The sequence below is a fragment of the Ambystoma mexicanum genome, chromosome 3p (assembly GCF_040938575.1).
Source record: "Ambystoma mexicanum isolate Mex_15411 chromosome 3p, UKY_AmexF1_1, whole genome shotgun sequence".
NCBI classification, from domain to species: domain Eukaryota; kingdom Metazoa; phylum Chordata; class Amphibia; order Caudata; family Ambystomatidae; genus Ambystoma; species Ambystoma mexicanum.
Genome location: NC_090925.1, coordinates 1,167,393,068 through 1,167,416,839, shown reverse-complemented (window position 1 = coordinate 1,167,416,839; position 23,772 = coordinate 1,167,393,068). Strand labels below are relative to the sequence as shown.

The 23,772-nt window shown below is 46.4% G+C and overlaps 1 protein-coding gene across 2 annotated transcripts in view; it reads right to left on the bottom strand.

The window, feature by feature from the left end:
* Positions 1–23,772, bottom strand: part of CAMLG (calcium modulating ligand) — a 207,286-nt gene that overhangs the window by 165,079 nt on the left and 18,435 nt on the right. For both annotated transcript variants that reach the window (XR_011304517.1, XM_069652571.1), the window contains exon 2: positions 9,279–9,745. Coding sequence is in view for 1 of the 2 variants with exons in the window: in XM_069652571.1 (XP_069508672.1) it covers positions 9,279–9,745 (467 nt within the window). In the remaining variant the exon portion in view is untranslated. The remainder of the gene's footprint in view (positions 1–9,278; positions 9,746–23,772) is intronic.

The window sequence follows — 23,772 nt, the reverse complement described above, 5'->3', positions numbered from 1 at the left end:
GACGAGTCTTCCACAAAATCATAATGTGTGTAACGTATTCTTAACGAGTCTTGGCTGTCCAAAAGAAAATCCAAAAGTTCTAACAATTCTTTAGCCTCCTAGCCAACTCAAAGCTTAAAACATAAAAAGGTCCAAACCATTGGCCAGAAATAATTTTAAACCTAGTCTGCAGATGCCCAGCCCTACATGACAAAATTTTAACAAAGAAGGTTCTTAAAGGAAGGAATCACAGTGACATTTCTTCAATATAATGTCTTTCATAATTCAACATCATGCCCTCTCCAGGCCTCTTCGATTCCCAACTTCACCTCTAGACCTTTTCTATGAATCTTTTTATCCGGCTTGTCCTGCCAGGTTTCTTCAAAGGCTCTCCCTGCAGTGTTCAGCGTCTACCCAATGTATGGTTCTCCACTTCACCAGACTGGCTTTTCCCTAGACCTCTTGGCTCCCAGCATTCAACAGAGTGGTCTCTCTTAGACCTGTTGCAGTGTGAAATGAAGACCACTCTGAACTCTAGGGAAGGGAACAGCTAAGATTTATTCGAGTTACAAGGACACGTACATTAAGACGCAGCCTCTCTTTCCAATGCTTAACTCAACTGTCTACCCAAACGTTCCACCCTCAAAGGATAACAATTCAGGAGGCCACCAGGGGGTGCAGGCAAGATGGCAGCCTGAACGTCAAGCTCTGTCCCCTGCCCCAAGTTGTTCGTGGAGGCTGGTGGAGTTGTAGGACCCACGACCCCTGAAAGAGGGTCCCCGAGTGGGCGAACCTAACCTTTTGCCAGGGGCTGAGGATTTGGAGGCAGCATCTCTGCATACGGGCTCCAAGAGGTGAATGCAGCTGAGGCCCGCTTTGCAGAGAGCGGCAAGGCAGGAGAAGACCCGGGCCGCAATCCTGCGATGTGCCTCTGAGTCGGTAGCTGTCGAGGCCGCAGTGCTAACAGGGGTGAGTCCCCCCCAGTCTGGGAGGCAGCCTCCATTACCGAAAATTAAAGGGCTGCGGGGAGGGGAGGGGGGGGGGGCACAGGGTTAGGGGGGCCAAGGACCTCTGCGGCACCGGTGGAGCTGGGTGAGCGGCCCGAAGCGGAGGAGCAGGCGGTAAGCCCAGCCGACCCGGAGGGCCCGTAGAGTGCAGAAGCAGTGGGGAGGACTCCCCAGGGCCTGGGGGCCAGAGGAGGCTGGCTCCTGCGAGAGGTGGTGAGGCTGATTATTTCAGCCCGAGAGGAGCTCTGAACCTGGGAAGCGCTGTGCTGGTGCAGTGGCCTGTGTCACAACACAACCCATGGGAGGACTTGTAGGGGTAAGCAGTCCAGGGTTCTGGATGAACAGGCTGCCTGGGAAATAACCTTGCAAGGCACAGGAAGAGAGCAGTGGAGGAGCGCAAATACTTGGGCTTGTGGCCCAGTGGAGGGGAATGCCCCCAGCCCGACAGCTGAAGTAAGCACAGTCTTGCCAGAGGTGTGGAGGGTGAAAGCCTCAAGACTGGAGAGTGGGGCATGTGCTGCAATACGGAGACTGTTTTAGTGGCCGTTGGGAGCAGGTGATTACTTTCTGTCCCCAGTGTGGACCCGTTACGGACCACCGCAGAGCATGGCAAGGGTGACCAGAGGGCCTAGTGTGTCTATCTGCCAGAGGAAGTTCTTAGCAGTGGCGCAAGTCAAGGTGGTGGACAGTGGTGGAGCAGTGTTGTGGGCGGCGCAGCAGATCGAATCGAAAGGGAAGGAGGGGCACAGCTAGGTGAGCTGGAGAGAAACTCTTGAGCAAGATACCGCGTCAGCGAGAAGATGGAAAAAGCTAAGGGGGACAGCGACCCCGACCCCTGCGTGGGAGAGATTGGACCGATCAAAAGTGACATTTAGGCCATCTTAGAGGAGATAGAATGAGGACCGACACAGGGGCTAAGGTGGCGGATCTCTCGGCGAAGGGGAACACTCCAGAGGAGAGTGTGGGAGACAACCAGGCCGCGACAGGGATCATGGAAGCACAGACTGAGGTACGTTTTGTGGAGTTAGAACGGCAGGATGAGGAATTGCGCCTCAAGGCAGAGGACATTGGAAAACGAAAGAGGCACAATAACCTCAGTTTCTTTGGGCTATGAGAGGTGGGAGGGGAATCGGCCAGAGGCCTGGAGCAGAGGTTTCAGGACATAATGGGAATGGTGCTGGGATCCAAAGAAGGTGAATGTGTAATGTTGGACCTAGTGCACAGAGCGGGTGGAGGGTGCAGAGGGCCGCGCTCGGTCCTGGCACTGTTGCATCACTTTGGTGACAAGGTGCGGATCCTCGAGAAGGCATGCTGTAAGGGGGAAATAGAATATGGAGACTCCAGAGAGCCCATCTTTCAAGACCCGTCCGCCAGCAGACTAATGAGGCACAAAAAGTTTGGTCCCCTCACTAGGTGGCGTCAGGAGAAAGGAGTCAACTACAAGTGGGGCTACAAGTTTGCACTGATTTGGGTGGGAGGGTTAAAGATATCACCTGGTCACGGAGGCAGAGGTTAAGCAGGCCATAGACGACTTGGTGTGTCCACAGGGCAGTACCTCACAGAAGGAAGGTGGGTACAGCGCTGATCCAGCCGGGGACTGCGAGGCCCACAGGTGTAAAATCCAGGGGGCCAGGAAATTTTACAAGCTCAATACCCCCTCACCCTGTTGGAATGATACATTAAGGGGCCATGGATAAGTTAATTATCTTGTTTGCTTTAAGGTTTGTCATTAACCCTCCCGTTGGGGGGCATTATGCTGGGGTAGGACTGGGAGGGGGTGCTGTGGAGTTGGGGGTGGTGTTCAGTGGGGGGTAGGTAAAAAGACAATGGCACGGGCTGCAACCCTGGTGGTTCGACTGGGTGGTCCTTGAGGGGTGGGACACGGTCGGACGTCTCAGATGGAATGGCAATGGATAGGGGGCCGGGGGTGATCACATGCAGCAGTCAACTTGGATGCTGAATCGGGAGGCCATCTAAAGATGTTGGTGGACAGGTTGCGGAAGGTACGGAAGGGCCATGGCTGAGATAAAGGTGGCCACACTGAATGTAAAGGGGCTTAACTCGCAGAATAAGAGATCGCTCACCAGCATCATGTTTCATAAACAGCGCTTAGCGATCCTTTTTGCAAGAGACTCCCTACAAGTGGGGGGCCGAATCGGAATAAAGGGGAGAGACATTGGCAAGACCTATTGAGCATCCCACAAGGATCGTAAGAAAGGGGTGGTGGGCATTGTAGTTCAAAAGGCATTCCAGATGACGGGGTGCAGAACAAGAGGGGATACAGGAGGTGATTTCTTGGGATCAAAAGCTACCATGAGGGCACACTGATCACACTGGCCACATCATATGCGCCCAATGAGGGACAGGTGACATTTTTGCGCCAAATCTTCAGGATGTTGGAGGGCTGGCCGGAAGGGGCCACAATTCGGCGGGGGGGGGGGGGGGGGGGTGAGACTTCAATCTAGGGTCGACCCGGCGTTAGATCGATGGTCAGCAAAAGGGGAGCTTGGGGACAGGAGGGCACTGGTGAACAGAACACAGATTTTTGACTAAGCTGTCTGATGCATTGTGCTGTGTGTTCTACTTGTTTGGCAATATCTATGGTTCTATCCAGGTTCAATTCCCCCCCCCCTCTTTCCATAGTTCCTCTCTGATCGTATGGTCCCAGCACTTAATCATTAATTGTTCCCAAATGTGCTCATTGCGATAGTGACCAAAGCGACACTTTATAGCAAGACTACTGAGAGCAGTGAGAAAGTCTTTGATTGTCTCTTCATTGTTCTGCTCTGTGGCTTCAAAATGGTACCTGGACAAAATGTTATTTTTTCTGACTTTGTAAGGTTTATCGAGTTCACCTATGCTAATGTTAAAGTTATTCCAAGAAGTGGCATCAAGGTTCAGGAAGCCTTTTGAACAAATCCTGCCCAGCAATTCCCCAAACAGTAATAAAACAGGGGATCCTTTCTTTACACTGCGTAATTTGTGCCATAAACTGCCAAGACAAACTTTAGAAAATCCTCTTTCCACTCTCTCCATTTAATAAGAGGCTCCCCAGGCTGTGGCAGAAACCGGGCCGGTCCAGGTATATTTGCCATGGTGAAATGCAGTAAGCTCCTGAGCCCACTGATTCAATTAGCAAACTCCAAATTATAAATGGGTGATGGCGCGCCTTTAAAACAATGGGCAACTTTTTAGCACATCTGGGGAGGAGGTCATTGCCCAAATGTAGAAGCTTTTGAAAGTACAAGACATAAAACAAAATTGGAATACCCACCAGAAAACAGCCTTTGGACGCTGTTCCAGTCGCTCAGTTTAAGTGTTTACACAGCAGGAAAAGAATCCCCGTTTCACCTGCTTGAGGGGAGAAGAAAGATCTCCGTGCTGGGAGATCGCGGCTTGATCGTGGAGGCCCAGGTTGTCGTGGGAACAATTCCAACAACAAAGATGGCGACACGTAGAATCACCTTGAGCAGTTCTTTACTCTAAACCGTAGTGCCGTGTCTGAAGTTATTTAGTCCAGGACGCATAGTCTTCTAAGCAATTGTTAAATGAAGGCTTTCAGTGAACGTGAGCATGAGCATGAATGAGAACACTCCTACTCTGAACCATATTCAGCCCGCTCAGTGCTACTGAAGAACAGAACTCCTTGGGTGAAAGTGTGAATGGGTGAGGGGGAGGGGAGTGGGACTCCTTTTCCAAAGCCCGATCGAGCCACTCTGTGTTGCTGAGGAATGGCGAGTTCTGTGCAGCTGAGAAATGGTGCACCGCCCCTCCGTGAGGTTCCTCCGGGACTCACAAGCAACCCAAGGGAGTCTGATTGGCTCAAACCAAGTGGGTAAGATCGATACAGTCCCAAGCACACGCACCGGTCACGAACCAGACCCTCTAGGAAACAGTCATCTGGAGCTTGTGCCCCATTCAGCGCAGTCTTAGGGCTCCAGAGCGAGGGTTGTCGGTGCGGGTTCTTTCTGTCCTCTCTCTGCTGCAGTCTGTTAGGACAGGTTCGTTGCCAGTGATATGAAGACCACTCCAACTCCAGTAATGGCAACAGGTAAGATTGATTCCAGTTACACGGACATATACATTGATTATTGGACATTTGTATGGCGCCTATACAGCAAAAAGTGTTTCAGGCGCCACAAGACAAAAGGGGAGGGGGCACATGAGAGGATAAACAAGAAACTGTCCTGCTAGGCCTTGTGACATTCGGATCGTGTAAGTGCAGTAAACAAGAGGCAAGTGGGTGGAGGGGGGGGGGGTGCCCAGGGCTGAGGCGGGATAAGTTCTAGGGGAGCCCAAGGAAGGCAAGTGCGAAGGGAGACAGGGGTAAGGGTAGAATGTGAGGAACAGGGGTGGACCAGACTCAATAGGCTGGTCAGGGAAGGCTGCCCGAAGGCAAGTGCTGGTGATGGGGTACTGCAGAAGAATGGCAGGTGGTGGTCCTAGCCCCTGTAGGACACAGAAGGGACCAGGCAGCCAGTCGTAGCAGCATGGGGGAAATTAGCAGGGAAGGGAGAGAGGGAAGGAGGAGAAGAGGAAAGTCTTAAGGAGTTTCTGGAACTTCAGGAGATCCATCTCAAGTCTGAGAGGGGCAGTGAGGCCATTCCAGAGAGAAGCTCCTGCCGAGGAAAGATATCTGCCCCCGCCCCCCACTCTTTGCTTGGAAAAATGTTTGACCTGCAGAGAGTTTGAGCTAGAGGAGCAAAGGACTGTAGCAGGGAGGTATTTAGGGAGGGAACGTTGGATATAGCGCAATCCCAGGCCCTAGAAAGCCTTGCGAATGATGCAGAGGGTCTTCAATTTGATACTTGCAGCCACCAGGAGCCAGTGAAGAGAGTTTAGGGCTAAAGTGATGTAGTCCCTGGGCTTCCAGTGAAGAGAGTTTAGGGCTAAAGTGATGTAGTCCCTGGGCTTGGAGGTCAAGGATAAGTCTTGCAGTCGTATTCTGGATTAGTTGGAGAGGGCGGAGGGAGGAAAGAGGCAGACTGAGGTAGAGGCTGTCGCAGTAGCCCAGCCTGAAAAGAACCAGAGGTCTGGAGACAATGAGTTTCGGGGCGGGGTGGGTGAAAGGGAGAATGCCCCTGGCGAGTTAGAGCTGAAAGTGGGCCTTCTTGGCAAAGTCTGCAATTTGAATAAGAAGAAGAGAGCGAGGAGCCCAAGATGACCAAAGAGGGCAGCCAGCGATTAGGGGGTAACGAAGGAGGAGTTGTAATGAGAAGGATCTCTGTATTACTGGTGTTGACGGAGATCATTGGCAGCGCAGCATGACTGGATAGCAATCTGACAATCGGAAATGAGAGTGGAAGGAGGAGAGTTACAGGAGGGCAGCTTAAAGGAAAGCTGTGTGTCATCGGCGTAACACTGGAAATGAGGAGAGGAGGGGATCAGGTGGGTGAGAGGGGCAAGGTAAATGGTGAAAAGCCACGGCGAGAGGCTAGAGCCCTGAGGGGCACCACATGTAGGGACTGAGGTAGAGAAGAGAAAGGGGCCCATTTTAACCTGAGACGGCCGATTAGAGAGGAAAGAGGTCAACCAATCCAGTGCCCAGTGTGCGTTGACCAGAGTATCGCAGAGATGGTTTAAGAGGGTGGCACGATTGACCGTGTCGAAGGCAGAGGACAGATCCAGGAGGATGAGAAGAGAAGGAGAGCAGGAGTTGAGATTAGAGAGCAAGTAGTCATGGGTGTTCAGTAGAGCAGTTTCCGTTAGCTGCAGCCTCTCCTTCCAACGCTCAACTCCAGCCGTCTACCCAAACGCTGCACCTTCAAAGGATAACAATTCCAGGTTGGAATGAAGGGTAACATTCAGTTCTACAGTTCTAGAACGGTAACTAATGCAAAGTAAAGAAACAAAGTTGAAGGATATCTATGTACAAAGGTTACTATGCAGGGAGCAAAGTGTAAGATAATACATTAGAAAAGTACTCACACTCTTGTACGAGTATCTGGGTTCACAAGGCTGTTGCTGGTCTCCCTGCCATGGCAGGGTGCAGCAAAGCAGACCTCCTTTTCTAGGTCTGCTACCATCACTTGTTTCACCCAGTCCTTTTTATAGTGGTTAGGTGGTGTGTGTGTAGGCAGGCCAATGTTTGTGATTGGCTGGGCTCATGTACGTGATGTGTTCCAAATTCCGATTGGGCTGTTCTCCTGGCTTCTCACTCTGAATATCTGTGCCCCCGTCGTTGTGATAGATATACATCTCTTTTCCAAACAGGTGAACTCCCCACCCCCCCCCCCCCGTCCCCCTGCTCCTCCAAAACAATTAAAGACAACATTGGTTCTCTCGCTCCAGCCTTGACCAATTTCTGTAATGACTCCTTTGCCACTGGATCTTTCCCCATTCTTCTCAACCACTCCCTTGTGCACCCCCTACTAAAAAAGCCTTCTGCCGACCCCTCCATTCTGGAAAACTATCGCCCGATCTCCATCACTCCTTTCCTGGGCAAACTCCTGGAAAAGTTGGCCATCTCCCAGCTAACCCTCCCACTCAATCTGTTGGTTGTCCCCATGTCCATCAGTTTGGCTTCAGAGGAGCCAGACACGGAAACTGCACTCCTGAACACCCGTGAAGATCTTCTCTCTAATCTTGATTCTAGCTCTCCCTCTGTCCTAATTCCCCTCGACCTTTCCTCTGCATTTGACACCATCAACCACAACAACTTGGGTTCTTTCTCTCCACCACCTCTCTCTCTCCACATGTGGTGTTCCCCAGGGCTCTATCCTCTACCCCTGGCTCTTCAATGTCTATCTGGCCCCATTGGCCCTCCTAATCTCTACCTTTTCCTCCAACTTTCAGTGGTATGCGGATGACACGCAGCTCTCTTTCAGGCTACCCTTGGCCTCCTCCTCGCTCATCCCAGACTGTCTAGCCACTATTCAGGTATGGCGAGTCTCCAATGATCTCCGACTTAACGCCAGTAAGACAGAGATCCTTCTCATTGGGACCCCTGCTCCTGCTTTTCCTCCCTCACTCTGGCCACCATCCTTGGGCCCTCTGCCCTCTGGTGAGGCAAAAACCCTTGGGGTCATCTTCAACTCCACTCTCTCCACACATCACACACCCTGCCAAGAAGGCTCATTTTAAGCTGTTCCTCCCCAGAGGTATTCTCCCTTTTCTCACCTTCCCCCTGAAGCTCACTGTCTCCAGAGCCCTGGTTCTCTCTAGGCTGGGCTACTGCAACAGCCTCTTTCTCAATCTGCCTAGCTCAACTCTTCGCCCTCTTCAACCCATCCAGAACAGGACCACAAGACTTAGTCTTGGCCTTCGGCCCAGGAACCGCATCACAGGCCAGAAATCCCTCCACTGGCTCCCGGTGGCTACAAGGATCAAGTTCAAGACCCTCTGCATCGTCCACATGGCTTTCTGGGGCCATGGCCCTCACTACCTACAACTCTCTCTTCTCAAGAGCCTTCCTCCTAGAGCCCTTCGCTTTTCTACTTCTAACTCTCTGCAGGTGAGATACTTCTTCAAGCAGAGAATGGGGCGGGGGGGGGGGGGTAGATCTCTCTGCTCTGCAGGTGTCTCCCTCTAGAATGGCCTCCCTGCCTCTCTCTGCCTTGAGTCGGATCTCCTTAAGTTACGGAAGCTCCTCAAGACCTCCCTTTTCTCCTCTTCTTTCTCGCTCTCTCTCCCCAGCTAACCTTCCCTTGCTCCTGCTCCATCTGCTGACTGGCTGCTCGGTGTCCTGAGTCTTACCTGACACCAGCCCCCACCCCCCAGACAGTCCCCCTGGCATAACTTGCACTGCCGCCTGGCTAACCTTGCACTACCGGGATGGGCTTGCCCCCTGTACGCCCAGACTTCCTTGCACTTAACCCAGGGCCCTGATGCTCTGGGTGAACTTCTCCCTGTACCCTCCCCCTGCACTTACTTGTTGCGCACTTGCACGATCTCAATGACACAAGGCCTAGTAAGATCGTTGTCTTGACCTCCCTTTGTTCCCCCTCCCTTCTCTTGTTGCGCCTTGAAACAATTGTGTATAGATGCATAATAAATAGCAAATCAATCCATTTTGATTGTGTCCCACCTATCACTCTCCCTCTTTTGCATTTACACATTTCAAGAGATATTTTTATTACACCAGCATGTTACTGCTATAGCCCCTCAATTCATGTTCTGTTTACAGATGTTTGCATTACAAATTAATGAACATACTTTACATAGTAGGTGGCGACCAGGGATGGCTATGAAGTCTCTGAATCTCACTATACAGACTCCCAGCCACATTGCTCAAAAAATGATTACGTACGTTCTGGCAATACAACCAACTCTTCCAAGAACACTCCAACTTACCAAGTACTTGCATACAAAAACCCGGACTCCAATGGCAAGAAGAGCACTTCCAAGCAGTCTGAAAATACGAAAAGAATCCAACTCTTCCACTGCGTTACCGTTGTCTGGGCTTGGTTTTTCGCTTATCAACTGGTTTCTCAGCTTCATGGCTTCATCAAATTTAGACAAGTACTGATTTAAGCCATGACGAGGGGCTTGCTGGACAGAATCTGTAGGTGCCAGGTCAATGCGGTTGCGTTGCCGAACTGCACAGTTATTATCATTATTGAGTTCTGAGCTTTTTGCAAAGTCCATTCTTTCTTCAATGGACCCTTTGAGATCCGAGATGGTGCTATGGTTGTCATTTGTTCCCATTAGTTTGACCATATCAGCAGACATTGTACCTCCTCGTTTCGAAAGAGATGAAATCAGCGAATCCGGATTTTCTAGCTCAAGATTCAGTTTTGACGATGCCAGATTCTCAGCATCTACAGAAGAAAATTAGAAGTAAAAGTATATTATACATTCAGACAAGCACAGCAAGTATGTCCTTGAATCTTGACAGTAATAGGCCCATCGATCATGTTAAACTCGAAAACAATGGCTGCTACCTACATTCTAAGTCTATGTAAAACAGCAGGTATAAGAAAAGTTTTTAAAACGTGTCGGTTAACAGTACACCATGTTGATTAATGCATGTGTTCGCACGTGGACAATGGCCTGGGGATTGCATTGAGATGTTGCACATTTCTGCGCTCAGCAAAAATACACACAGTCTCAAAACTTAGAACCCTTTTCCATTTTGTTTTAATAAGCATTTGTATCATTTGATGTATTGGCATTTTCCCCTGACAGGACAATGACTGGTAGCAACCACAGACCAATGTCCTGCCACCTCTCAATGTCGGACCTCAAAGCATGCAATTCAACCTGCCGTCCTCGGACTTGTAATTTTAACCCTTTTCTTTGATAAGGAGCAAAAAGTGAACTTGTTTGGAAGGCCATTTACGTTCACACAAAGGGGAATAGGCTTCAGCGATAACTTCCTCTAGTTCAATCAGTGCCATTTTTACACCAAACCACAGCACTGTATTAACTAATTAAACAATTAGCGAAATTAAGAAAAAGGTTAGAGTATATAAAGAGATTCCATAAGACTTGCCATGGCTATTTCACTGAAATAAACGAACAAAGCAAGTATTTGGAGCAATGAATAAGAAAATACATCCGCACTCCAGAGCCTCCTCTTCCAAACGCATTCAGATGGGAGTCAAATTCTAGGGGGAATTCATGTGAAGAGAGGTGGGTGGACTGCTGCATACCCAGTGATAAAAGTCTTACATGTATTTTTGGCAAGGAAACGATAGATCAATAAAAGATACAACTGGATGTTGTGCTGACAAGGCCCATTCTATTTTGGTGGATGGTTGAGAAGGTGGCAGAGATGGTAAGCGTTCATGTCAAATGTATATGTCAAATATATATCCGGGTGTGGCAAGCTGAGACTAAGAAGGCCTCAGTCTGGGAGCTCCAGCAAAGTCCCAATCTCTGCCATGTTCTCCAAGTGAAGTAATGCGTTTTTTTAGGTTTAATGTGATCTAATGCTGCATGGTACATCTTTGAGCTCGTTTACAGTTACAAATCGCCTTTTCATGCCTCATGTTTTCTTACTGGGAGAGCTGAACCGGCTGCATGGAGTTACCAACATGGTGCCTTTCTGTCAAAAAAGTCCCAAACAGAATCGGAAGATTTCTTTGTAAGTGCGCCTTGAGTCTTCTGCAGGACACAAACAAAAGAAGGTGTGAGGAGGAAAATAACCAATGCCGCTGAAGTAGGTAGGAACACACATGACATCCAGAACGTGCAAGGCTTGTGGTCAGGAGACACCGTTCATCCCATAGGCGATTATATAGGTGCATGACGGTAACAGCAGAGGGTGGGGGACCCGCTTTGAAGATGCTGCAGCCACAGAACATGAAAACAGTGGGATGGTTCTAGCGCCATAGGCGCGCTCTCTCACAGAGTGGAGGTCCTGGAAGGAGCTGATGCCCTAGATAAATGTCACGACAGATATCCCAGTTGAACTGACTGACCACCTTCTCAATGGATTAGCCAGAGAAATTAAGGGCGTTATTCTGCTGGCTCATCACTGTAGCAAAAGGTAAAGGGGAGAAAAAAGCAGCCACGTTCTCTAACGTAGCTGAATGGAAAAATCGAATCAATCAGTACCCACATTCCCGAACCAAGGATAAAAATTACCAGCGCTAACTAGGTGAAGAGGAATGAGTGACAGTAGAGGGCACAGAATGGAACACCACTGATGAAAACACAACACAGAGCAGCAGGATCCCCAGGAGAGGTTGAAAATAATGCAGGGACCTAACCCCAGACGGCACAAATATTGAAAGGGTGGAATACACTAGGAAGTTATTGCCAGATCACAGTTCAACAGAAAGAAAATCCCTACAGTTCTAAAAAGTTGGAAGAGAGCACAGTCCAAAATAGCACAGACCAGAAACAATCCAAGAAAGCCAAATCTAGGGGTCAAGAATATCACCAAAACCAAATATACTCCAGAGGAAAAATACATATCAGCAGTTGCCAAGTTCGAGGAAAACCAAGAAGTCCATGTAACAAGAAGCGCCACTCGCAGAACTGCTGTAAAGAGCCAGAGCAGGGAAATGCTGAAGTTCATATCCCCGGAAATCACAGTCCGCGTTACTCGTGTGTGCTACATGACCAGCAGAACGGAGAAACAGATAACGGAGTGCCATTCTGTGCTGTCTGTCTACGAGGTGCCACAGGAGCCGCAAGGAGCGCAGACCCGTCCTGGTGTGCCATGCGAATGTATCCATGTGGGCGCACTGCAGCGGAGTGAGGTAAACCTAGAGCACCAGACAAGGACAAGAAGCGCTTAGAGTTCCAAGAGACAGATTCTCCAGCAATCTAATCATTCTTTTAAAAAGTCCCAACTCTGAGCAGCATAAATGCCCTGACAAGCAGTGGGCTCAGCTTGTATCTGTAAAAGGACTAACCATGAGGAGTGTCCTGTGCCTTACTATTTTTCAGGGTGGGAATCAATTTTGATTCACTCCAAACGGCAAGGTGAATTAATTGCTTCTTTCATGCTGAGGTAATTTTAAAATGGTATGGGAGTCATAACTCTCCCAAACAAGTGCAAGCAGCATCAACCATTGCCCATGGACATATCTCCTTCTGGAGTAGTTTTAACATTTTGATAAGGAGACAACCGGGAAGTGCAAAAGAGAAAACCCTTCCGCAAATGTGGAGCTCTCAACCTAAAACATCAGGAAGCAGGAGCAAAAATAAGAATGCCGACATACACTGAGTGGCAAAGGCAATTTAAAGGCCAGGCGACTACAGAGGTCTCGATGCAAGGTTCTGCAGCAAACCTGCTTACAAATCAGGATTTACTCTCCTGCCTTGGAGCACCCAGAGAAGATATCAGGCACAAATAAGAGAATAAACCCAGCCCTTCACTTCGGCTATGAATGGGAGAACTGCGGCATGGTAACATGTGATTTTAACGGACAGAAAAATAACAAACACTTTAGCTAAAAAAATGCAACAAAAAAAAAAAAATACAGATCTCTTATTTTTTATTTCAGGGGAACCCCTCAACTCCCACCCTCCCCCGTTTCCCCTTAGTTTATAATCCCACATCAAACCCCTCACCACCCGTTATATATTATATATAAATAAACGTTAGTCGCCATTTTCTATTTGTTCAAATCACAGCATAGCCTGCGGCATGAACTTGTAGAAACTGGGACCAGGTTAAGCAACAAGGAGGCCATCAAAAAACTGCAAGAGGATCCATTAAAAACAAACCCAAACTATCCAAGAAACAAAGGGCACGGGATAGGGCTGTGAACAGGACTGAAAACTTTCAAAAGGGTCAATGCACGAAAACCTCAGTTAGAAAAGCTCGATTAAGGCAATTACTTTCAAAGCTTGCATGCAGCAGCTTTTTGCCCATTTCGATCAAGCTAGCTGTGCAGTTCATCTACTACGGAACCTGGCGGTTGACATCTGTTCTAGCTCATAGGCTTTCTTCATACTTTGGTACATGTCATATGTTGCGTATCGGCATCCCCATCAGCCTAAGACTTAGGAATTTATATTACACAATTTCATTCAAACTGCTTTGATAAAGTTACTGTGCGACTCTGTGAAAGTGCCTTTCCTTATGCGGTCTTGTCATTTTATACTCATCATTGATTTTATCATTGCATGTGGCAGAGGTGGATTGAATACAGGGCAGTTTCAGGTTGCTTTTGGGCCATAATCAATGTCAGCTGGGGCTATATCTCTTGGATATCCTGTTTAGTGCACCTAGGGTATCCCTCTGTGCCCTTTTGGGTTTTCATTTCACTCACAGATAGCATGTTAAATGGCGTTTGCTTAATTTGAGCTTTGAGGCATGGTTCGATATATGGTCAGAGATGGAGCGGTGAGTTTTAGGGTTTGTGGTGGATGTTAATGTTCATCTTTCAGCAAAGGTTCACAGACACCCTAAGCTGTAAGGGCTATGTATGCTATATCATCATTCTGCTATTCATTCATTTAAAACCTGTCGTTTAATGTTGGAGATCTGAACACGCCTCATAAGAGGATACGACTGATCAAATATTTCAAGGAGCAAAGGGTTGACATAGTCCCATGGGATAATCAGTGTTGCATAGCAATTCGCTATGAAGGTCTGTAGGTTTGCCAATTATATTGACACTTGTGTGACACAGCTGACAATTTAAAATTACCTTGTTCAATGAAAACACTGCCTAACCGGCAAACCTCTCTTGCTGGCACGGCACTCCCCAGCTTAGTTTCTCTGGTCCCTGCAAGTTCAAAGGGGATAATCGAGAGAGTGCAGTAGTAATCATCTCTACGCTAAAGAATGCTTAAGGCCTGCGTGGAGTGCTAGCCAAGAAAAGTGATAGCATTTTCACATTATTGCAGCCCAGGAGTAATCAGGATGAAGCTTTTATTAAGCCAACTACATTCTGTTTGGAAAAGATCAGTATGTGTCCCTAAAAATGTAAGTTGTTACATAATGCACAATTACAGTGTTGCTACTGTAAACCACTGCATTGTCTCCACGTTGTTCTGTAAAGTTTAGAGTTTTGCATCTAAATCTTAGTGTCAACTACATTTAATTTTGTAGGAAAGGTGCATCAAATTGATGAGTAAACACTTGAAAATATACATGATCACACGTTCAAAAGCTTTCTATGGAAAAACCTAGTTCTGTGACCAGTTGCATAAATCAGTGCAACTGGTGCTCAACCAATGAGCCCGTCGCATAAGACAGATATTGTATCTTATCACCCTGTTGCTTTCTATGTACACAAAATACAATATTCCACGTAGTTGGCCCAGTCCTATGCCTCTGATGCCCTCCACTCTGCTTAGTTTTACTTTCTTTCCTCTTACATAATGAATACACAAAGCTAACTAGAGGTTTACACAAAATGGTGATCAATAGTTACATCCAGGCTGTACATCTACAGACCTACTGCAATACAATACACTGTAGTTAGCCTTTCAGATCAAGTAGCTAACCACATTTCATGCTGGCTCAATGCGCTTCTGCCCTTCACCTGTCCTTGTAGGTAGTGTCCCAGCCCAAGCCTCCAATGAAGTACCACATCTCAGCCCCAAAACCATCCTCTCCGCCGGCCACTCCCCTGCTCATCGCCAAGTACTGGAAATAGTTATTTCCAATCACTGACATACGTGTAATTTCTTTTTAAGGGTAGCATTCATTGCTTAAAGCCCGCTTCCCTCAACAACAAAGTATCAGCAACCCACATGACAGCATGGAGTGAAAATAGCAATAAATATTGCTTTCATGGGCGCTTAAGCTGGAGTGCGGCACTTGGACCTCCCATGCCTAGGCTTGAGGGCCCTTACCGGCCCAGCCCTCCCATCAGTGGTATATTGCAAACAGTTACCAATGACAGGGAAGGACCATCTTGTTCACATGAAGTTAACAATCACCCTGCCTGCCGCAAACAAAACATTACGTACTTAGTCTCCAACTGGAACTTTCTTGCAACATTGTGAACTTTAATTCATGAAACTTCTCCTTGGACAGCAAACCAGGCATACAGGACACTGCCATGCGCAACATAGGTTGCACCCAGTTGAAGAAAACCGCTCGCTCATTTTAGGTCTTGTACAAATAAATTCTGGTGACAAATATATTAGTACAACATTGCTAATCAATAAGTTTAATTGGCAAACTCTGCTAATCATTTTTTTAAAAGGGATGTATGCCTTGTAGTCTATGCAGCATATCCAGATCAGACACCTGTAGGCTCTCCTTCATTCATATCCCAGTTCAATTATTTCTACTCACAGAAACAAGAGAAGGAATATTAATGATTTCCCATTCATTTTAGATAGGGTGATATTTCACGTTAAATAGTACAGTTAGTGGAGAAATGCTAAGAAGTACCACTTTTTAAACCCCAAGTTAACCCCAAAGAATACTTTGGAAACTTTCTTCCCAGGCTATCGGAGATTGCCTTAGACCCCTTTACCCTCAGGGTTTGCATAAAGTAATGTATACATCTGGTAAAGGATAGATGGGGAAGTAATCGAGCCGCTAAGGAAACTCTTGGTGTTCAGATACTGGGTCGGTTTGTGTTGCGTTAATTACCTAAGCGATGAGACGTTATCACCCATGACACGCAGGGGATTCTAGACGGCAGAATGGAAGGAGAGGGAGACTTTGGCTGTCTACACTGTTTATGAAAGTGTAAAATAAAGAATGAAGAAAGAAGCTTACCAGAGTGTGCTATCTTTTCATGATGAATGCATCATATATTAATTGGCGAAGAGCTTAACTGGCTTCTCCACAGCCACATCGGCATTAAACAACTTATAAACTGTCGACTTTTCACTATGAAAGAGGGAAAGTAGGGGACCACGTAGGTCCAAAAGGTTACCGTTAATATGCCCTCCAACCACCGCAGGCGCGAGTGCAGAGCCACCAGCACGAATGCGATATGTTGAAACTGTTGCTTTTAAAAAAAAGCAACATAAGAGGTACAGCAAATTCAACGTCTCAGAAAGAAAGCCATATTCATGCATCATTTGGGGTCAGGAGGTGTGTAGAAATCTACCTCCCGTACTAGAAGCCCATGAAGGGGAACGATTCAATGTATATGAATTGGATGAGAGGATGTAAAAGCAGTATAAGGAGGACAGTGCCATTTTGTAGACACACATTTTACACAAGAGATCAGCTACCTCTACGAGTCCATAGATTTATTTTTAGCGACACAGTGCAATTTTTGAAGTCCTAAGGAACCAGCTGATGGTACCTACAATGAATAATCAGGAACGAGAAAGAATAGGAGCCTACAATTGAAAAAGTAATGGTTGAAGCAAGAAGATAAAAGGATAAACAGTCTCTTACTTCGCATGCATGGAAGCTACTCTTGTATGGATTATAACTCTGGTTGATGAGTCAAATATGAATAATGTAGCACAGATATGGGCAGGTCTTTCTTTCTGATCATGTCTTTTAGTTGTCACAGAGGGAGGGACAAACAAGGAGGCCCAGGTCCGGGAAGCGGCCACCCTGTCTGCTTCAGTATTCAGTCTTATTTCCGGGAGCTTGTGGATTGTATATCCAAGTTATTCTACATCAACACCCTAGACCATAGGGAGTAAGTAGGCCAAGGAGGATCAGAGCACAGAGTTACTACTTAAATGTATGTTGAATTAGAGCAACAACACAAGGCAAAGGGGTCTGTTAAGGGATACAGGTAATTGCAACTTGACAGGAAATCATGAAATGGCCTACAACTCACTAAAAGCGAGAACTTTTTGTGCAAGTTAATTACAGATAATATGAATTAGGGTGTGGGGGAAACAAATGGGCTTCTCTACTGAACACTAAGATAAAGGCTTACTGTATCTCAAAGCTGACAGCTCTGGGAGATCTGGGGAGAGCCCTAAACTAAAAGTTACAGTGATTTCTACGCATCACTTGCACTCTTTATGGAAGACCAGCAATTCAAAGCCCCAATATCTAAAGGAGCATTTATATTAAAGAATAAAGAGTTCAAACTCGGCTAGGCCCCCCATTCAGTCCAATGGCTTTATTCCCTTCACTAAAAAAAGCCCAACACTTCAAAAACATATTTTATTGCCTTTGGTTAGCTTGTTTACCTATATTACAGTTCAAGTAGCCGCCACACCCCCTTTGAGACAGGCCATAAATCTGTGTTTTAACAAAGCCGGGAAAGGATCCTCTACTTTCTTCATCCTGTAGGCGTATAGGCCTTCTTAACATTGATGCAGATTTATATGAAATCTTAGGGATTAGGCTAAAGGCTGCTTTGGAAGCAACCATGTGGTTTTATCAGAGGGAGGCAAGCATCAGACAATGCTCAGAAAATAGCTAACTTGATTGATGTAGAGACCAGATGTGGAATCTCTGCAGAACGACACTCTCCTTGCTTGACGATGAGAAAGTTTTCAGCTGGGTCAAGTAAAGCTTTCTCCGGGGAGTGCTGGAAAGTTTGGCTTTGGCGAGATCTTTCAAAAGCCACAACAGCCATTTATAGAAATTCCACATCAGAGTGTGGTCAAATTATTTTCGGAGGCATTCTAGTTCACTCGGAGCACCTGCCAGCGATGCCTGTTGCAAGTTATTTTATTGGTTTAGAACAATTTTACTTAACCCCAAAAGTTGACTCCCAAAAGTTCGACCCCCAATTTCCTGCATATATATATGTGGGGGGTTAAAGTATATAAAAAATGTATAGGGGTAAGGTGGGGGTCTCCCCCCACATATATATTTGCGGGAAATAAAAAAAAAAAGTCGAACTTTTGGAAAGTCGAACCTTTGGGTTCGGTAAAATCACTTAGATTAATTTTATTTGCATGGGTGACAGATCCTCCATGAGGCCATTAGATAGTAAAGGGATTACCAGCATGGAATATGCAGAAGAACATCCCAAGGCTTTGCTTTTCGCTGGAGATGTTCACCTCTCTCTGTCAAGTCCTGGATCTTCTGTCCCTATATTGATGAAACAGTTGGCAGTTTAAAAATGCCTAGGGATTTCAAAATAACATTGAAATGTAAGAGTTGCTAAACCTCACTATGTCTCCTCCTCCATTGGAAGGGGTTTAATTGTTGTGCCCCTTCTCATGGTTTCATGTGCTACTTTTGAAGTACCTGGCAGTTAATATAACAAATAGGATTTTGGGACTCCATCCTGCTAGTTGCCCAACTTTTTTATTCAGGTTCAGGGAAGACGTACGTCCTTGAAAACCATTAGCCAGCGCTTGGTTGGGAAGGATATTTTCTATTAAATATAATATTCTTCAACATTTTTTAAATTACTTCCAGGCCTCCCCATCAGAAATAAGGCTCTGTGTGTACTGCAAAGGTCCACTATGCATTTCATTTGGAAAGGTTCTTGTGCTATGGTCGCACAGAGGGAATTATTCCTTTCACGTACTTAAAGGGTTTCACATACAGATCTTAAAAAATATTAGCAATCAGTCGATCTATAAATTATTGGAGAGTGGTTAAACCCAGGTTCATTAAAACCCCTGAACATTTCAGAGGAAAAGTTGACAGGTCTTATTGTCTGGCATGTGCTATGGATTCCCAAGAGAGACAGGCCCATAGCAGTATACTCGCTCCTTGCAATCAGAATCACCATGCAGATATGGGACAGGCTTACTGTAAGCAGACCATCTTCTTACCAGGATTTCAGCTTAGCTGCACAGGTCAATTCATAGTTTAATCGGACCTTAAAAAGGGAGAGACTTGGAGTATGCCACCCAAAGGTTTTCGAAAGATTAAAGAGAATTATGTATAAAATACAACAAAACCCTTTGCAAGATGAGAAGGTGGTGTGTGGATATTTCTGAATTCCCCACTGGTTGCTACACTAAGACATGAAAAAGGCTGCAACTTGGCCATTTACAAGTTGAGACATTTTCTCCTCGCTAAATCCATCCTTTGTTAAAGAATAGTACACCGACTGAGGCTCATAATTGGACCGTAAAGGCGTCCACGTTGGTCGAGAGCATACTCATCCATTTGTACACATTAGAATGTGTACACATTAGAAGAACACTTCTGAATGCTTTATAGGTGGTACTGCATTCCAGATAGATTTTCCTCATATGAAATGCTTTAACCTGGGTTGTGCAGGAGATGAGAGACACAGGAACTTTCCTTCACATATGGCTGCAATTTCCGATACCAGGTCGTCCCAGAAATTCCTGCATTCAGCTGGCCTTGCCTTCCAAAAGATCCCAATGTCTACTTATTAGTATGCTAGTTAGGGGAATCTGTCTATATGATTAAACAAATCCAGGTTATGGAACTCGTTACACGTCAGTCTTACACTTGCCCTACGCAATTCAGCTCAGGGCCCTCCTGTTCAAGGAGCACCTTCATAACGCACAGCAACAGACCGATCGCACTCGCAGCCGACCCCACCTCACCCCCAATTGCTGAACTTCTTGCTTACATGTAATTTAGCAGAGCCCTTTTGTAACCAAATTAACCCCCGATGTACATTGTGATGATTCTCGAAGCTCGGTCTGCGCTCAATAAAACCCAAAATAAAATGATTTTACATTCAAGGTACTGATGGTAGCATGATTACTTTTAACTTGACTCTGGAAGTCTGCAAGGGTTTGTGAATTGTATGTTAAATTATGGGTAATAAACAAAGAAAATCTTATGCGCTCAATTTGGTGAAAACTGGCTGTGTCTTTCTATCTGGGGCTCAGTCCTTGTGTATGCAAAGGTTCATAAAGAATTTACATATTAAACTTTTCTAGTCCCTTGGACGCATGGAATATTGAAATACCTGGCCCTGGACATAACATACCTCTGAATTCAGGAGCAGATGTGTATGTGTCCATTTACTGAAGGCAAGGTCCGATGGGGTGGGTTGGAGGATTGGTCATGGGGGTGTCATGCGTAACGATTCCTGGAGTATAGAAGTGTTGTCTGAAAGTTATACTGTCCTGCATACTTTCATTACATTGATCTTACCTTTATGAGCCTTTAAATAAACATGTTTTCGCATGGAAGGAGCTGGGGTTTGTAATACTTTTATATTAGTTGATTTTGTATCCATTTGGAAAAAGGAAAACAAAAAAAACATACATCCTTTAAAAGGTGGGAGAGCTTTCTATCTAGTTGGGTGATGCCCAAGATCACTGTCTGCACCTAAAAAGCACTATCCTTGCACTATCAATTAAGCCCTTAGCAGGCCTTATGCAGTCAAAACATGGGCAGAGGGGCATCCGCATATTTGGGCCATCCCAGATTTCATTATATGAAGACAATGACTTATTGTAAATCTATGACCCAGAGATTAATCTGAGCCCCATGTTGGAGGGCGTACACGAATTTGTTTGGTATTCTAGCTATAAAGGTCAACAGGGCTAAGTCAGTACTATTCCTGTTGACTGATGCTACTAAGCTAATGCACAATTTACTGGGGTTTAGAGGTTTTCCCCCCCAACATTCATGTACATTGGGGTTAGAGTGCACAGCGAGTTACAGTCTTTTTGCGGGTAATTAGGCTGTGCATCTCCCCAGTTTTGCTGCAAAACTGAACGTATGGTCCAGGCTCCCAGTTTCAATGTATGCTCGCCGTTCCCTACAAAAAAAATGGTGGTTCTCCCCAAATGATTGCATTTATTTACGAATACACCCATTTGGCTGGGGAGGACATTCTTTACTTCGCTACGGTCTCTGGCAACTGAGATGCTTTGGGAGGAACGGGGGGGGGGGGAGCAGCCAGAATGTACTGGGAAAAGCTGGTGGAACCATTCGAATGAGGGAGTATTGCAGCTCTGGATTTCGAGCTTTATTTCCTGGTTGCCCAAGCACAGTGCTTGATATTGGTATAGTTTCTCTCCACCTCTGGTACACTTGTTGCTGGAAAAGAATGGTGCAGCACCTTACAACCTGAAATGTGTCCTCTTAAGTAAGAAGTATATGGACTCCAGCGCCTTTGACCCGGTTCATAACACGGTTAATGCATGGTCCAGGCTGTTTCGTCGATTACACATTTCACTCCATTAAATTAGAGAAGTGCCTCAATGGAACTTCCCAGGCGTAGCTCTGACATCAGATGGCGATGTCTGTTGCTTGGGACAGACAAAGCCAGCTCGTGCTTGGGGAACTTATTCCCAGGGGGGTAGTTTGTTTCATTCGATGAAATCACAAGCAAATTGGGAAAAAATCCCATAATGACACTGCAGTACTTCCAAATGAGGGCAGCCTTCAGGCAACGATGGCCGTTCTCGTCCCCACCGCCCCCCCCACCCCCTGGAACCAATGACATATCCTTGCATCAAAGTGATCATCTCTGAGGGGCGGGGGTAGTCTAGAAGATTGGTCTCTAGGCTATATAATCTCATCCAGGCTCATCAGGCCACCAGGGGCCAGGATCGCTCAAAATAGGAACGAGATCCGGGATTCGTGCTTTCAGGCAAGCAGTGGAGGAAATGTCTCCTTACTAAGATGTCAATGCTCGGTACAAGTTGATCCAATTTAAGATTCTAAACCGGCTACATTATATCCCAGCTAGAATAGCTGGGATTGAACACCATTGTTTAGTCCTTCTCTTGGTTCGGACAAGCACAACGTCTCCATTGTAATGTTCCTGTTGCTCTTGTGAGGCAGGCATGGTATCACAAGTTAGACACAGACACAATGATTTAAGTTTCAACACCTGTATTTAAGTTCTGAATGGGGGTTGGAGACTTCCTAGGTAGCCCAATCTCTATAATGGGAGTAATCTTGACCATCAAAGTAAAATAAAGGAGTCAATGTCAGTTAGTCAAAATAATGAAAAGTCTATGTCAGAAACCTATGCTTACCCTCACGGTTTTACAATGACGAAATGTAGGAAAATGTTTCAAAACATAAAAAGAGCATCAAAAGTAAGTCAGAATGGCACTGGAGCTGAACTACAACTCCCTTCCCCAAGCCGAATCACTGGGGTTTTCAAAGTCCCTTTTGGGTGACCAGTTTGCACAGTTCAAAGAGTTCACACAAGACTTTCAGACTTCACTTGTCTGATTCACCTCAATTCAACATATCACCATTCTTTCTGGCTTCCCCTCGCCTGATTGACCATCAGTTCAATATGACACAGTTTTCTCAGGCTTCCCTTGCCTGCTTCACTTTCAACATAACATAACAGTTCTGGTACAACAGGGATTCAGGGTGAATTTTTCACAATAGGCCCCTCAGGCTTCTCTCACTCGAGTCCGGACCTTCACTTTAGACAAGTTCACATCAGTTTCCACAATAGGCCTCTCAGGCTTCCCTCACCAGAGTCTGAACCTAAACTTCTTTCAATTCATTTTACAACTTTAGGTTTCCCTTCCCCAACCTTCTTGGTTGTAGTTTCATTTTCGAAGACTCAAAACTGCATGGATTTATTCAGGCCCATGCATGGCCACTTCGACACAATGCATCTTGGTTATCGTCGTTTCCGTTCATCACAGTTACTCGTGCCCTCTGAGCACCTTGATTTCGGTAAATATTCACTTTATTCATCAACAAGCGATTTCGAGATCATGGTTTATTCCTGGTCGCCTACCTGTCTGACTTTCTTTCCACAGTTTCCCAAAAACACTTTCAACTCTCTTTGGGCTAGGAGAGTCTTTCACAGTTCAGAGACTTTCGATAATGCGCCTTTCCTTTTCTGCAGGGCCCCTCTGTTACTTTGTACTTCTGAACAATTGAATCTTTCTCTCCACACGTCTGCCATCATACGTGAAACCTTGCTCATAACATTATCATCACTCACATCTTCACAAACCGGGCTGTCCCTTCATTTAGGAACTCACTGGCTGTGACCGTTTTCAACGCCTTTCGCCGTTATCACGTCCGAGGTCAGTGAGAGCCCTTTTACCCCCTAAGACCTTCCCGGATCCTCTTGCCGCCCCGGGGAAACGAGTAACCTTCAGGCACATCAAGGAAAGGATTCCTCCAGCTTCTTGGCTTCCTTCTCGGAACCTCTTTGGCTTCTTGGAGATGCAATTCCCTTGCCTTGCTTTCTATTACTCTCACTTGCATCTCAGCTTTCCGTTCTCAGCCTGATTTCCGTCCGCCTTTGCTGAGCTGTTCCTTCTTGTACCCGGTCTCGTTCTCAGTGTGCTTCTGGGGTCCACCTTCTCTACTCTGATTGTCAATGTGTTTCAGGTGTGTGGCGGTGACTGAATGCCTGACCCTGCCTGGCCTCATTAGCAAATCACTAGCGGTAATCTTCCTAGTCTCAGTCCTCCTCTTCCTCGTCTCAGTCGGGTTGAAAAAGATAGGAGGGGAATTATGGGAGTTGTAGCATCCTATTAAAAAGGTAGAGGGAATGTGGGGTAAATAGCGGTCAGGAAATGGGGGGATACCATGTGTCACCTTCAGGCACCTCCTCCCCACTCCCCCGGAACCCCCTACTCAGGTGATCCTCCCTAGCTTGTCCACCCC